Source organism: Aegilops tauschii, chromosome 7 (genome assembly GCF_002575655.3).
Source record: "Aegilops tauschii subsp. strangulata cultivar AL8/78 chromosome 7, Aet v6.0, whole genome shotgun sequence".
In the NCBI taxonomy this organism is placed as follows: Eukaryota; Viridiplantae; Streptophyta; class Magnoliopsida; order Poales; family Poaceae; genus Aegilops; species Aegilops tauschii.
This window is the reverse complement of record NC_053041.3, coordinates 28,518,009-28,534,915: the sequence shown is the minus strand read 5'-3', so window position 1 is coordinate 28,534,915 and position 16,907 is coordinate 28,518,009. Positions and strand designations below refer to the sequence as shown.

Here is a 16,907-nt window from a genome sequence, read left to right as displayed (position 1 = left end):
TGACCCGGTGAAGCATGAGCTCACCAAGCACATTGGTGTGGATGCCCACTTTGTACGTGCCGCTGTGCAAGATCAGACTCGAGCGCAGCATGGCTTCTTCCTCTCCAAACTCAGTGTTGTTGATCCACCATGAGTTTGAGGGGGGGTGTTAGATATGTATAGTCCCTTTTCGGTATATCCCCATTGTATAAGGGGCTCTCTGCACTTTGCCACACATGTATATGTAATGGCCTTTGGCCCTCAGTGAATACTAGTTGCTGTTTATCCAACACCAATAATCCCTGATTCCAACTTGCAGGAACTGAATTCTATCATTTCCATCTTGGGGGAGACGCCCTTAGAAAGTAATGCAAAGTTTCCTGAGATTCAGAAATGCTTCTTCTCTGAACACTAACTTCTTCCCATAGTAAGCAGCCCCATCTAGATTGAGGAGCATGAGCTTGGGCAGCTTTCCTAGCATTTCTGTTATTTGATCTTCCTTTAGTCTCCTACACTCCAAATGAATCTTTACCAAATGCTTCAGACTTCGAACCCACTCGGGCATCTTCCCTCCAAGATTTCCGACCAACTTCAACTTATTTAGCAGGGGAGCAGGGGAGGAAACATTATGCAACCACTCATGTGATCCACTTCCAACATTTATGACTAATGTTGAGTCCATGGATTATACGCACTTTTCTTCCTTCCACCATTGCTAGCCTCTCTAATACCGCGCACTTTTTGCCGATATCATACACCCACCATATACCTTCCTCAAAACAGCCACCATACCTACCTATCATGGCATTTCCATAGCCATTCCGAGATATATTGCCATGCAACTTTCCACCGTTCCGTTTACTATGACACGCTCCATCATTGTCATATTGCTTTGCATGATCATGTAGTTGACATCGTATTTGTGGCAAAGCCACCGTTCATAATTCTTCATACCACTACTAGAAAAAGGCCTACTAGTGGCGCACCAGTTTTGCCTACTAATGACGCACTACTGGTGCGCCACTAGTACCACGCCACTAGTGGTGCGCCATTAGTATCGCACCAGTGGTGCGCCATTAGTATAGGCCACGGTGCGCCATTACTATCTGACTTAGTAATGGCGCACCACATAGAAGTGCGCCATTAGTAACAATTTTTTTCAAATATTTTTTCAGAAATATTTTTTTCAAAAAAAAATTTCAAATTTTTTTTTCGTTTTTTTTCTTAATCTCGGGTCACTATGGCTTAATCTTGGGTCAATATGCTTAACCTCAAGTCAAATCGCACTAAGTGGTCAAACTTCCCGTAAGGTCACCCATCCTCACACTAATCCAACCCGAGCACGCTTAACTTCGCAATTCTATCCAACCCTAGCACCACCTCACTTAACAGCCACTTGTTGATATATCTATCATATCAATCCTATTAAACCTTGTTGATGTCTAGGACTTTGTTCATATTCATGAGTATGATGAAATTTCAAAAAATATTTCAAACTTTCCTGTCATATTACGAATCATTTTTTGAAAAAAAATCCAATTTTTTTTTCTAGATACTTGTTATGTTGAGGACACTCTGTACTTCTGCTAAACTTTTACTCCCTCCGTCCGAAAATACTTGTCGAAGAAATGGATGAAAATGGATGTATCTAGAACTAAAATACATCTAGATACATCCATTCCCAGGACAAGTATTTCCGGACTGGAGGGAGTATAATATTTCTAGATCCTTTTCACACAAAAATGAGCAGCACATTGCATGACCAATATTAATTTAGGCAGAAAATATATTAAAAATAAATAAATAGTGAAACGAAACTAAAATATATCCGGAAGAAATCCAGAATAGAACAAAAATGAAAACAAAACCAGCAGAAAAACTATAGTAGGAAAGAAGGAAAGAGAAAAAACGAAACAACCAGCAGTCACACTAAAACGGTGCGGGCTTGTCTTAGCTTGGTACACCGATGAGGCCCAAGCCCAGCTGAAGCCATCTGATCCCCACTTGCCGACACGTGCGGCACTGCGCTGCGCTGCCCTGCCAGTAAACAGAGAGTGCGGCGCAGTCGTCGGGGACCGCCGCCGCGTGCCGCGCCGACGCCGTCGCCATCATCGGCGTCTCTCCTTCTCCGTGTTGTTAAGTATATATGCCTGTCTCCCTCTCTGGTTCAGCCGAGTGCTTCCCTTTCTCTCATCCCTCTCCGGCTCTCCCCTGAAGCGCAAGAACCCTAGCTAAGATTCACAAGTCAAGTGATGTAGTTGTAAGCGATTCGTCCACTCACGGCCCACTCACCCATCTGGAGATTTTCGAAATCCGTAGCCCGGTCTTCTTAAGTAATTAGACAAGACCGGCCGCAACAGGGGGCTGGAAGCACCGGGATTTTTTTTAAGAATAATTCTATATGGCATTAGGAGTATATTTTTCGTACAGATATGTTCGTTAAACACGATCTATAACTGTATATCTAATTTTCGAATTTTCAAAACGAAAATCAAAAGTGATTTTTGGGTTGGGGCAGTAAATCATTTTCTCTGCTTAAGGACAGTGATTTGGACCAACGTGGCTGTGTTTTGACTTTTGCACATTACTTTGTATTCTTGTGGTGAGCGGAAGGTGATCTGGTAATTGGCTGCATCTCCCCTGAAGCGCAAGACTAGCAAGAGCAATAGCGAACCTTGGGGATGAATTTTTTTTTTCTGTTTTTGTTTACTTTCATTTTGGCTTACGGTTCGTCTTATTTCCAGATTTCTTTTTTCTATTTTTAGTTTTGATGTTGTTTTCATTTCATCTTTTATTTGTATGTAACTTGTCGCTTTTTTCATTAATATATGTCTTTTCTAATGGCTTTTATAAATAGTCATGTTCTTTTATCACCAGTTATGTTCACTGGCGGAGCTTCGTCGAGGCTGACTGGGCCATGTCCCGCCCAAGGCTGGAACAAAATAAACTTATATATAGCCCAGACCATCACCAGTTCACTACTGCAACCCGCAACACTGGCCGACACCAATACAGAGCAGGAACACAGCAGCCTCGCACTGGTAGCATTCGCAGTGTCGCCTCAAAAAAATCGTAGCATTCGCAGTGATACAGAGCTTAGGGTCTGGCCGGGTGGCCACAAGCACACATCAGCTGCCGGAGCATCACACACATCAGTGCCTCCCAAAGTCCCAAGAGGACGTCCAATCAGACACCACCCACCGGCACACAGCTAGTCAGCGAGCACGCGGCCACGCAGCGGCGAGCCGGCGACCAAGACACCCAGCTGGCTAGTGCCTTCTCTCGATCCATCAGAATCACTACTTATCTCAATCCCTGCTAGCTTCACAGTCAAATTGATTTGAATCATTCCCAGTTTTATTCCCCTAAATTCCACTTAGGTCATTGTTCACTGAATCTGGTAGGACTAGGGTTCCTACCGGGCCTCCGGCGTAGATTGTATGGACAAGGAGGAGGAGGACGAGGGCTGGAGCGGGCGCGCCGGCGATGAGGCGCCGTCGCGGCTAGGGTTAGGTGCGGCGGCTAGGGTTCCGGCTCCTTGGGGAGCCGGGCAACAGAAGATTATAATATCTTTATTGCTTGCCTCAAACGGTGTCTTACAACTAGTATTTATAACTTTAGCCTAAGATAACTTGCCTAATATAACTTGCCTAAGATAACTTGTGGGTCAAGCCCCTAATACTAATGCCCGGTGGGCCTCTTTCTGGTATAGACCAAACCGGTCATAACATCTCTCCCCGCCTGCGCAAACAGCTCGTCCTTGAGCTGAAAGTCTGGATAGTGTTGGCGGAATTCGTCACGCTGCTCCCAAGTAGCCTCCTCCTCCGGAAGGCCCGCCCACTGAACGAGGACGAACCAGACGCCACGACGGAGCTGCGCCTGCAAGACCTTTGCCGGCTCGGGAAGAATGCGACCATCAGCGAGTGGAGGAAGCGCCGGAGGAGCCGCCGGTGGCTCGCCACGGAAAGGCTTGAGCATCCCAACATGGAAGACGTCGTGGATGCGAGCGCGGGCTGGAAGCTGAAGACGATAGGCCACCTTCCCAATGCGCTCCAAGATAGGGAAGGGCCCGGCGTAGCGAGGGCCGAGCTTGCGCTTCGCGCGCGGGTCGAGTGACTGCGTAGAGTGGTGGAGGAGACGCAGCCACACCCAATCACCCACCGCGAACTCCGCCTCGCGATGATGATCGTCGTAGTAGTTCTTGGCCAGCTGCTGTGCCTGAAGGAGACGCTGACGAACCTCAGCAAGCATCTCGTCACGAGTGCAGATAAGGTCACCCGCAACCTCCGTCCGAGCCGTCTCCGGGTCCACCGGAAGTATAGGCGGGGGTGGTCGACCATAGACCACCTCAAACGGCGTCGCGCGTAGGGTGGGGTGATAAGAGGTATTGTAGCAGTACTCCGCCCAAGAGAGCCAATCCACCCAAGCGCGAGGCCGATCACCTGTCACACAACGCAAATACATGGCAATGACCTTGTTAACCACCTCGGACTGACCATCTGTCTGAGGATGGAACGCCGTACTCAGGCGGAGTTGGACACCCGCCATCCTGAAGAGATCGCGCCAGACATGGCCCGTGAACACTGGGTCCCGATCACTGACGATCGAAGCAGGGAACCCGTGGAGACGGACGATGCCGTCGAAGAAGGCCCGGGCCACTGACGCCGCCGTGTACGGATGGCCGAGCGCGATGAAGTGGGCGTACTTGGAGAAGCGGTCGACCACCGTGAGAATGACCGACTTGCCGCCCACCTTGGGAAGGCCCTCGATGAAGTCCATGGAGATATCCGCCCAAACCTGAGACGGCACCTCCAAAGGCTAAAGTAAGCCAGCCGGCCTCAGGGTCTCCGTCTTGTTGCGCTGGCATGTCTGACAAGACCGAACCCAATCGCGGACCAGGGCGCGATCGCCAGGGATGTAGAAGTCGGCGCGAAGACGATGGAGGGTTTTCTGCACACCCTCATGACCCGCCGAGTGGGCGAGCTGTAACACCTGGTGACGGAGATCATCATGCGCCGGAACAAAGATCCGGCGCCCATGGAGAAGCAGTCCGTCAGAGAAGCGCCAAGGCTCCTCCAGGTCACTGGCCGTGAGCTGCTGCTGAAGAAGGACGGCGTCGTCGGCCGTCACAGTGGCGTGGCGAATGTCGGCGAAGAGACCGAACGTCGGCCCGGAGCGGATGCACAGGGCCGCCCCGGCGGACTCGTCGGTGGAGGAAGCAAGGTCGGAGTCGCGACGGGACAGCGCGTCGGCCACGATGTTAAGACGGCCCGGCCGATACTCGACGGAGAAGTCGAAGCCGAAGAGCTTGCTGATCCACTGGTGCTGCGGCACGGTCGACAACCGTTGGTCCAGCAAGAACTTCAGGCTGTAGTGGTCCGTGCGAATGTGGAAGGACCGTCCCCACAAGTACGGCCGCCAATGACGAACGGCCTGTACAAGGCCAATGAGCTCCCGCTCGTATGCCGCCAGCTTAAGATGGCGTGGAGCGAAAGGCCGGCTGAAGAAAGCGAGGGGCCCATCGCCCTGATGAAGCACGGCGCCGAACCCGGTGCCCGAGGCGTCACAGTCCACCACGAACGGGCGGTCGAAGTCGGGCATCTGGAGGACGGGGCCCGTCGTGAGGGCCCCCTTGAGGGCCTCGAACGCCATCGTCGCCTCGTCGTCCCAGGCGAAAGCGTCGCGGCGAAGCAGCCGCGTGAGGGGCGCCACGACGAGCCCGAACTCCCGGATGAATTTCCGGTAGTAGCCGGCGAGGCCGAGGAACCCGCGGAGAGCCCGCGGCGAGTGAGGCGTCGGCCATGCAGAGACGGCCGCCACCTTGTCGGCGTCCATAGCCACCCCGTCGGCCGAGATGACATGGCCGAGGTAGGCGACGGTAGGTGTTCCGAACGAGCACTTCGAGCTCTTAAGGTGGAGGTGGTGCGCCCGAAGCTCGTTGAAGACGATGGCGACGTGCTGGAGGTGCTCGGCCCAGGTGGCGCTGTAGATAAGAATGTCATCAAAGAAAACAAGCACAAACCGCCGTAAGTAGGGTCGAAGGACGTCGTTCATCAGGGCCTAGAAAGTCGCCGGGGCGTTGGCGAGGCCGAAGGGCATCACCAAGAACTCGAAGTGGCCATGGTGGGTGCGAAACGCCGTCTTGGCGATGTCGTCAGGATGCATGCGCACCTGATGATAGCCCGACCGGAGATCGAGCTTGGTGAAGAAGCGCGCCCCATGGAGCTCATCCAGGAGCTCGTCGACCACCGGTATAGGGAACTTGTCCTTGAGCGTGAGCGTGTTGAGGGCGCGATAGTCGATGCAGAAACGCCACGTGCCGTCCGACTTACGGACGAGAAGCACCGGCGCGGAGAAGGGCGACGTGGAGATCCGGATGATGCCTCCCGCGAGCATAAGGGCACACTGTCGCTCCAACTCATCCTTCTGCAGCTGAGGGTAGTGGTAGGGCCGAACCGCCACGGGGGTGGAGCCCGGTACGAGGTGAATATGATGGTCGTATCCCCGGGCGGGTGGAAGACCCCGTGGCTCGTCGAAGAGCTCGTTGTGCTGCTGCAGAAGGGGATCCAGCAGGGGGTACTCGGTCTCCTGGGACGCGGCGGCCAGCTGGAGGTGTGGCACGGCTGGCGGCGCGCCCCCAAGGCCGTCCCACCGGATGCGGCGGCCCAGCCGCCAGAACGTCATTGAGAGTGCGTCGAAGTCCCACAGGATGGGCCCGAGGGTCTGGAGAAAATCCACCGCGAGGATGAAGTCGAAGCAGCCGAGGTCGATGCCTGCACATGTAATGGAGAAGTGCTCGCCACCGATGGAGATGGGAACGTCGCGGGCGAGCCCATGGCACCGGAGGCGATCGCTGTTTGCCACCGTGATCCGCAGGCGCTCCCCGCCCGTGGTCGGCAGTTCTAGCCGACGCATGGTCGCCGCGGGCAGGAAGTTATGGGTGGAGCCAGTATCCAGCAGGGCCACCAGCCGCTCGCCATGGACCGTCACCGGTAACAACATGGTCCGTTCGCCACGGATGCCGGCGAGAGCGTGGAGGGAGACGACGCACGCCGTCGCCGTGGAATCCGCGGGCGTGTCCGCGGCCGCCGCGGTTGGTGGCTCATCGGTCGAGTCGTCCGCCTCGGTGTAGTCGACCGTCTCCAAGTAAAATAGGCGGGGGCAGACATGGGTCGGCGTGTAGGGCTCATCACAGTTGAAGCAGAGGCCCTGACGGCGACGCTCCTGTTGCTCGGCCGGTGACAACCGACGGAAGGTCCGGGTGGTGGCCGGAGGTGCGGTCGTCGTGGCTGGAGGAAGCCGGCCCGGTGATGGTGGAGTCGGCGCTGGTCGACTGGGATGGCGGCCGCCCCGGCCGGCCGGTTGCTGCAGCGCCTGAGCCCGCTGTTCGAAGGCCCGGGCGTAGTACATGGCCGTCTGGAGGTCGGGGGGATCCCGGAGCTCGACGTCCATGCGAATATGGTCCGGTAATCCGCCCACAAATAACTCGGCGCGCTGAGTCGCGGAGACGCCTGGCGCATGGCATGCCAGGGCCTGGAAGCGGTCGGCGTAGTCCTGCACCGTGGATGTGAAAGGCAAGCGGCCGAGGGCCGCCAGTCGGCTCCCGCGGATAGGAGGCCCGAACCGGAGGAGACAAAGCTCCCGGAAGCGCTCCCATGGTGGCATGCCGCCCTCGTCCTGCTCGAGGGCGTAGTACCAAGTCTGCGCCGCGCCTTGGAGATGATAGGACGCGAGCCAGGTACGATCCGAAGCGAGCGTCCGCTGCCCTACAAAGAACTGCTCGCACTGGTTGAGCTAGTTAAGGGGATCCTCCGTGCCGTCGTAAGTGGCGAAGTCCAGTTTGGCGAAGCGAGGGGGTGTCGGGCCACCGTGCCCGGGAGCTGCAGTCAATAGTAGTGCGTGTGCCGGGTCGGGGATCTCTGGAGCGTAGTTCGTCGAGCTGGAGGGATGGTCAAATCGGAGGGCGGGTATTGGGTGTTCCGGCGCCGTAGTATACACCGGGTCCGGAGACGAGCCGGCCACCCACGCGGGAATCGGCGATGGCGAGGGCGGAAATTGCACCTGGTGAAGGGGCCGGCCAGTAGGGCGGGGCGCGGGTGGTGGTGCTGTCGATGGCGGCGGCGCCTGGTGGTGCTGCTGCACCGTCGCCGGCGTCGTGGGGGCCGGCGGTGGCGCTGGGAGGAACTGCTGAGGCGGGCCCCCCAGTGATGCGGTGGCGGTCGGCCACGCAGGCCAAGGCGTTCCCGCGGCCGAGTAGTGCGGCAGCAGGAGCGGCGGTGGAGGCGCCCCTCCGTAGGGCGCCTGGAAGGCCGGGGCGGGCCACTGTAGCGGCGGCGGCCCATAGGCGATCGTGGCGGCGCTCGGCGGCGGGGGCTGGTTCCCAGCGAGGTAGAGGGTGATGCCCCGGACGGCTTGGACGAGCTCTCGCAGGGTGCCCGACACCTCCTCGGGCGTAAGGAGCGGGGGCGGATCCGCCGTGGTGGTGGTCGTCGCTGGCGCGGTGGTGGTGATGGTCCCGGACATGATCGCCGTCATCGGCGAGGAGGTGGCCGGCGGCAGCAGTGGTGGGGCGGAGGTGGATGGCAGCGGCGGCGGTGATGGAGGAAGCGACATGATCGGCCTGGTGTCTCTGGATACCAAATTGGTAGGACTAGGGTTCCTACCGGGCCTCCGGCGTAGATTGTATGGACAAGGAGGAGGAGGACGAGGGCTGGAGCGGGCGCGCCGGCGATGAGGCGCCGTCGCGGCTAGGGTTAGGTGCGGCGGCTAGGGTTCCGGCTCCTTGGGGAGCCGGGCAACAGAAGATTATAATATCTTTATTGCTTGCCTCAAACGGTGTCTTACAACTAGTATTTATAACTTTAGCCTAAGATAACTTGCCTAATATAACTTGCCTAAGATAACTTGTGGGTCAAGCCCCTAATACAAATGCCCGGTGGGCCTCTTTCTGGTATAGACCAAACCCGTCATAACAGAATCATACCCCAAATCCTCTTGTTCTTTACTTTTTATAGTTTTATACTGTGCAAGGCATTGTTGTTTACAAGTTCACAATAAATGCCACTTTTAGAGTTTACTAGTTCACATCAAACGCACGTTGTTGTTTACTATCTAACAATGTACTCAACTATTGTTTACTGCCAATTTTGTAGCACGTTTGGTATTTTGGTAGCATATAAATATATATGGTACAGAATTTGAAAATATTTGTGCTGTTTGGGCCGCCCAACTTATTTTTGGTAGCTGCGCCACTGGTTATGTCGTTTGCTACAATAATAGTTTAGTACTCCCTCCGTTCCCAAATATTTGTCTTTCTAGGCATTTCAAATGGACACAACATACGGATGTATATAGACATATTTTAGAGTGTAGATTCACTCAATTTGCTCCGTATGTAGTCACTTGTTGAAATCTCTAGAAAGACAAATATTTGGGAACGGAGGGAGTAGTTTATTGCGACAAGAGAAGTTTATCGCAACTCTGGCATGTTTGTCTTTGACATAATGAATAATTGATGGTTGTTTTCGACCAATTTTTAATGAATAACTTTTCTGATATGTATAAACATTTCTCATGGATGTTGTAACATATGTAAAAAAAAGCAAGTTGGAAGTACTGAGCAGCATGACCTGATCTAATTTTCGCAATGGCATAGACTTCTACTTGTGCCCCCTATTTTAGTTATCTCTGTCATGTTCACGTGCACAGCTTATTTTGCCCATGAGCAAGGTTAGCTTTTGTTCGTTCATTGCTGATTTTATGCTGGCTCCTATTGCGGTTCTAGTTGTTTAGTTCGTAAGCTGAACTCCATTAGAGTTAAGCTACCTGGGACATTTGGTTCAGTATTGTTACCCCACGGTACAGTGTAAAAATGATACATGATATTCCAATTCCCTGAGGATATTCTTCTTTGTTTTCTGCAGTGAGAGGCTGGCATTTGACAATACGGTTCCGTGTGTGTGTTGAATGTTGCTGCAATCAAGGCAATATTGATTCTGTTCCGTCATCCATCATCCCAGCTGCATTATTGATTCTGTTCCGTCTGCTGGCGAGGTAATAATCTCCCAGTCAACTTGTGATGTGGAAGATAGCAGTGTAACCATGATTGTTGGCATGTTCTGTATGCTATGGTTTTTGTTCCTTAAGTGGTTGCAAATATTCTTTTCTTTCACAAAAAATGCTTATTTCTCGTGACCTTTTGCTTCTTCTGGTCTTGTTGTGGAAATTTCTGTCCGCAGAACAATTATCCATCTCCTAAAACGAAGCTATTCAAAATAGGCATGCAAAACAAACTCAGATGGTTATTTCTAAAATTTCTAGGATATTGATCAATGTTGCTCTTTCCTAACATGGCTTATTTAAGGTCGATCATTTTTCTTAGTTCTATACTTTCTTCACCTCAGATGAGCATGGTAAAGTTGTCGAAAGTAAGAAAAATCACTACAAATTCAACAAGTTTGACGAAGTATACCTTCATACTATATAAAGCACGCACGAGACAAGCCCGCTCATTTGTGCTGACCGCACTAAACCACCCACGGCCGAGCGGTAGATGATAATTGTGATGATAGCATTAAGGCAAAGGCCTAGTTCCATCCAGATCTGGAATTGCCACAGGCCAGGATGCCTGGTTCCCTCTAGATCTAGAGCAAGGTTTTTAAGGCGGCATAAGGCGATCAAGCCCCGTCTAAGGCGAACAAAATGCTAGGATGCTGCCAGGGCGCCTTACAGCCCAAATGACAAACGAGGCCCAGTTCCATCCAGTTCTGGAGTCAGCATAGTGACTGAGGGAGCAGAGCAGATGTCTCTAGCTGCCACGTCTTGCGGTGACTAGCGTCGGAGAAGGTAGTTGCAGCGTGCGGCCTCCACCATTGTGTCCTCACTTGTTGTTAGCGAAGGAGAAGCTAGGACAAAGGACTTATCTGTTTTTCCTTTTTGTTATTTTAGGAGAAATCCATGTTGAAAATAGTTGATAATTGAGTTGCAATTTTACTGCTATTGGTGTTAAACAACCTCAAATTTCTATATTTCCTTCATCCTTGTTCTGTGGCAAGAAAGATTGAACACTTGCCTTTTCTGTCTCTCAAATGTCGATGAAATTTCTCATGATTTTTTCCACACTTTCATATTTGGGTGTCAATACTTTTGTATTTACTCTACTGTGTATTATGTTTCTAGTTTCTGAAAACATTTTAACTATGTTACTGTAGTTATCAATGGTTGTACTAGTATTAGGTGAATGAAAATAGTGATTGCAATATAATATAATATATTTAACTCAAGTCAATTGATATAACTGTTGTCCTTAAATTGATAATTCCTGATGCAGACTTTGAAGTTGACACCATGCAGAACATCAACCGGATCTCGATCTCCAACACCACCATGTCGATGCTCTGCGTCATGTTTGGACCACAAGGTTGGGCAGACTTGCCAGATGGGCTATTGTGTTCCATCATGGTCCTGTTGGGTTCAAGCCGTGACCTTCTTGCATTCATCGCCACCTGCCCCAGTTGGCGTGCCACGTTCATGTCAATGAATCCTACCTTAGACATGATCTTCCCACCTGTTATTTTCCGGAAATCTGCCGACCAAAAGAGCCCAGCTGGCTGCAACACTGGAAACACATGGGAGCCTATTGATCTTGCCTATCCAAGTACTCCATTGCGTCGGTTGAGCCCCCCAAATATTTTGGACACAATGGAAATTCTGAAATGTTCTTATGGTCATGCTATCTTCTCCTCCGGCAGATCCCATGTAATTATGGACGTGCTCACTGGCACCACGGTTGCAGCTCCACCTTGTCCATCGATTCAGCTCTGCTATAGAACATTCGTATCTCCAGAAGCATCGCCGGATTCATATCTATTTGTCAGCAGCCCGCATTGCCTCTACGCTTGGCGAGTTGGGAGCCCCTCATGGTTGCACTGCGATTTTTTAAATGCACATTTGATTCATGAGATGGTGTCCTTCAAAGGGCGGGTCATTGCGAGGATACAGCAAAAGCTCTACATCGTGCATTTGGCACCTGAGTTTCATGTTGAGGTACTAAGAGTTGCTTGCAGCGATAATATAGACCCATCCAAGCTTTCTCGAAAGTTGGTGGTTTGTGAAGATATGCTTCTCCTACTTGGTGGTAATGAGAAAGCCTTCTCCATCGACTTCTCGACTAAACCTGCAAAGTACGTGAGGGTGGCAGATGGAGGCTTGTCGAAGTGGGCATTCTTCTTCGGCGAGAAACCTATTGGCCAGCCACGACTGTTGGTGAACCCAGAGAGGATAGGGTTGAAGGGTGGCCAGGTATACCAGTTGGATCAAAATGGCCGAGTATTTTCATACCCAGCAGATGGCGAACTAGATGGGGAGTGGGTGCCTGAACCTTGTTTTGTGACGATCAACGCCCATTTTGCTCGCAGTACGACATCCTATGCATCTTGGGTATGAGATTGTGCTGAGCGGTTGTCTCCATGTAGCTGCCTACAGAGGGGAACTTGATGTTTGTGTTCAGTCGCTCCACGGGTAGATGCTGTGTCGGGAGATTGATGAAGACTTTCAAATTGTGTGTTTGCCATCCTGTTCTCCAGGAGTCAGAAACTTGTGCTACCTATTGTTGCTTCTGTTGAACCTTGTTGCGTACTTAATTCCATTTTGGATAAAAGAAACAGGAGTTTACATCCTAAAATAAATGCCATGAGCCTGACCTTGTAGTTATGTGTTATGTTTGTTCCGTGCATCTATCTGTAGCTTGCTTACTCTCCTTCTAAATGGAGGTAATAAGATGCATGAGAAGTTTTCTGAAGTAACATATGTTTGCTCTTTCCTTGCTCTGCTAAACTTTTTTACATTGAATCCAGGAATTTTTTGGTAGGAAACAGAATGGAGGGTGTGGAGATGTTTGCCCAAAGGAATGAATTGTATTTTCCTATTCTTTTATGGATTTTCATATGATGTTGATGTTTGATTAATATAGATCTTCGGCTCATGTAAAAAAAATGATGTATAAGAAGAAGAGAGGACAAATCAAGGAGCTTCTTCAGTAGGTTTTTCAGCTGCCGAGGGATAGAAAGATGTTGGCTATAGCATTGATTCGGTTCAGGTGGCATGACCGGAATAAATATTTTCTTATATGTATCTGGACACTAAAAAAATTCTACCATGAGGTTGCCGCAGTAGCAAACCCTGGCACGGCAGGCAACAGCGGTGTGGCCCTTCCTTGATCTCTCGCCGTCAAGCTCTGCTCCTCGCCCCCTTGCACAACATGATGTTGTTGGTGGCCTACATCCGGTCCCAATTTGCAGTTTTTTTTAGGGTCTTGCCAAAACTTTATTGATCAAAAGAAATGTTCATAGGGATAGAAAGAGCGTCATGAGGAGTAGCAAGCCACAAGTGGCGACCCTGATCAATAGAGATGGAAAAATCTGCAAGATTGTGTGCTTCAAAGTTCGACGCATGGCCTTCCAAAGCAGTCCATTCATTGGGCCGTTACCCATACATGGATACTCCAATTGCTTTATATTGCATTAGTAAAATAACCAATCAATTTCCGATAGCAATTTACATGTCAATTATGTCAACCTCGTCTAAATACTTATTTGGTTGTTCTACTTAAACAAAGCCAGGTTTAGATAATCCAAGGAATAACTACTAGTCTCCTATTGGGTACTATGTTATTTGTTCTAATTGGGTACTCATTTAGAAAAGCTAATCTAATTCTATCCTATATTTTTCTCTCGTCTACGCCTTATTCACTGTCGAAAGTAAAATATTTGTACTAGATATTCCCAATTTAGTGCCTCTGCATGTAGGGCGCGCGCGGGGGGGTTCTAATAGCAACATGCAGGCAACAGATCACATAGGGAGATGGAACAAGTGAACCAGCCCCCCGCACTTGCCTTTTTCGGCTATCACAGGCAGTGCACCACATATCAACGTTCGAATTATAGTTTGATGATTAACCATGTCTGGTTTGGTGTCCTCAGCGGCAGTGCCACGCAAAATAGCAGTCCCACGTTCCATCCTCATTGTTTATCCTGGATCTACGCCCTGCACGAGCGAACATGTGGTGTTTAGGTCACACGGATTGACGATTCATGATCTCACAAATCATTGTCCAGGTACTTTAACTTTGTCTTGACGGTGGTTAGGACAATGGTGTTATAAGCTTGTTGTTGTCACTTCATCTCTCGTTTCGTTCTTTTGTGCCCCCAGTCTTCTTCCCTTACAATATGACGATGAAGCAACATTTCGGCAAGGTGCCTACCATAGTTCGTTCCTCAATCATAGGTTCTCACCTGTTGAGGTGGATGGTTTAGAGCAACTCTAGCATATCGGCTAAAACCGCATCCCGCAAATTTGATATAGGGGCCGCATGAAAAAATATTGTGGTACTGCAAGGCCTCTGACGGAACAGATCCTGGAAACTCGTCCCACAAAATTTTGCGGGACAACAGGATCTGTTCCATGCCGGAGGCCTCGCGGTACCGCTAATTTTCAGGAACTTTGCAAATTCATGATTTTCAACAATATAAACTTAATAGAATCACAATTTAAATCAAACTTATTAATGGCCCGAAAGGCAAATCACAATATAACAATTGCATTCATTACAAAAATTGTTTAAATTCGAATAAATAATACAACAATAAATGGTCCGAAGGAAAATAATTGTTCAAAGCTAGCCAACCATTGATCCGTGGCGCTTTCTCTTCGGGACGGCTTCAAATTTGTCGATAAGATGCAACAACACTACGTGGTCGACATCGTCGTCCAAAATCATCTCCTCTATGTCGGAATCATCCGACGAATCATCCATCTAAAAAATAAATACACGCCTAAGATTTTTCTAAAATATCGTCACGTGTAAGACTATAACAACAAATGGGCAAGAAATTACCTTCCCCAAAAGAAATTCCGCCAACCGGAATGAAGTTAGCCGGCCCTTTCTTCTCCGCCGCCGACTGAAGCAAATCGGCAAGCTCTTCGTCACCACGGCCGAAATCCGCGACGTCGGCGAGCGGCGCTGTACCACAGTCGACTACGAGGCTCGCCATCGTCAGGACCAAGCAGATCCGCCTGCTACGTCGCCGCGTGGCAAGGTACTAGCGGATCCATTGTGCCGGCGCCAGCCACTCGCCTGGGAGGAGAAATCGGCGCACCCGGCCTCCAAAATTACTGGAGAAGGTTCGGCGGGGGCATGAACTGACAGCAGGGAGATGCGGCGGTGGCCTCGAGGGTGCGGGCTGAAATGTCCTTCACACGCTCGAGCTGTCGGGATAGGGTAACCAACAAAAAGAGGGGGGAGGACCATGGATATGGCAGACGCGACATGGAATTTGCAGGATCCTGCAAAAAAAATTAGCGGACGGCCGAATATACCAGATATGTTCCGTGCAGAAAAATCGTTACCATCCCGTAGATTGGCGGTTAGTACAGCAGACTGACTGTTTTTGCGGATCTGCTAGAGTTGATGTTAGTCAAGCTTTTAAATCTTAATTTGATGTTAGTCAAGCTTTTTTTAATGTCTAGTCTTCGCAGTTCTTGCAGGGATGTATGGATAAAATTCATCGTGCAAGAGGTGGACCTAGAGTTGAGGATTGCAAAAGACTTTGATGTAACTTCTAAAATGACCTTTTCTTGTTCAATTTTTGTTTGAACTCATATGCTTTGTCTAGTTTTAATAAATTTTAATCATTTACTTAAAAAAATTGAACTCATATACTTGGTCCACTTTTAATAAAGTGGAATCGTTTACTTTAAAAAGACATGAGGGCATAGAGTATATTGTGTAGGATTTCTATTCAACGCTCTTGAAGCCTTCCTAATAGCTCTAGAAGTGAGCTATTAGTTCGTTTTTCTTTAGAACAATGGTTTCGTTCAAAAAAAATCTACAAAGTATTGTAAAAGACAAGTCCTGCTCAGAAAGACGAGAGGGCGGCGGCTCCCTGAAGATGGTGTCCAGCATCATCGATGGGCGTGTGGAGGTGTGTCTTCGGCGGATCTTTCATTGATGGATTTGCTTGGATCTGGTCATAGTTCATAGTTCATCTACGTTAATGTGTTTTTAGGTTGGATCCTTCCGATCTACGCTACTCTTCATCAGCGAACGGTTGCTGTTCTGCTGCGCTGGTCCTATGGGGTCTTAGCACGACGACTTCCGGATTGTCTACTACAAAAAAAAATTCCCGGCTCCGGCAAGGGAGGGGCAATGACGGCGGCGTGCATTCGGCTCGTTTCAGTGCTCGTAGTCGTCGCTAAGTGGTCTATGGATCTATATGTAATTTTTATTATTTCTGGTGTTCGTTGTACTGCCGTGATTGAAAATGAATAGATCGAAACTTTTCTCCAAAAAAGTAAATGTACTATGAAAGTCATGCAAAAAAAAAACTCTAGCAAAAAAATGTACTGCTCGTATGAAAATCTTCATATATACAAAAAAAGATTATTATCATTTGCATGGATTATCTGGGACCAGTTTCTTTCTCCTTCAAGATAATTGTGCTTCTAACCGGGCCAGCCCAGCAGACAAATAAGTCCAAGTGCGACAGGAGATGAGGTGAAGTGAACCTACAGGTGGCAGCACAAGAGCAATGGCGGCGGCGGCGGCGTCTTCCTCGCCGTCGTCTCCCTGCTATTTCTTCAGTGTCATGTTTACTGTTCCCACTTGCTCGATCGAAGAGTTGTTAGTGACTGTATGACTGAAAATCCGTTGAGAAAGAACTAGATGATATTTTGTTTTCACCGGCATGATCCGTGCTAATTTCTGGAAATGAAGTGCAGAAACCGGCCAGGATGAATTTCCTCCCCTTCTGAATGTTGTACGAGTTAAAACAGTAAGCACCTCTTCTTGTTCTGTACGAGTTAAAAGTGAGACTCCGATGTGGGAATTGATACTCTGGAGTGTACTGATGCCATGGCTTGTGATATGTAGC

The 16,907-nt window shown here is 49.8% G+C and overlaps 1 protein-coding gene across 1 annotated transcript; it reads right to left on the bottom strand.

The window, feature by feature from the left end:
- Window positions 1–3,535: 3,535 nt before the first annotated feature.
- LOC120970894 (transposon Tf2-1 polyprotein) lies at window positions 3,536–7,644 on the bottom strand. Its single transcript, XM_073503536.1, is given in 4 exon segments — window positions 3,536–4,520; window positions 4,632–5,946; window positions 6,002–6,531; window positions 6,615–7,644. Coding segments are annotated over 4 exon segments (3,735 nt in total). The 3' UTR covers window positions 3,536–3,660.
- Window positions 7,645–16,907: the final 9,263 nt, after the last annotated feature.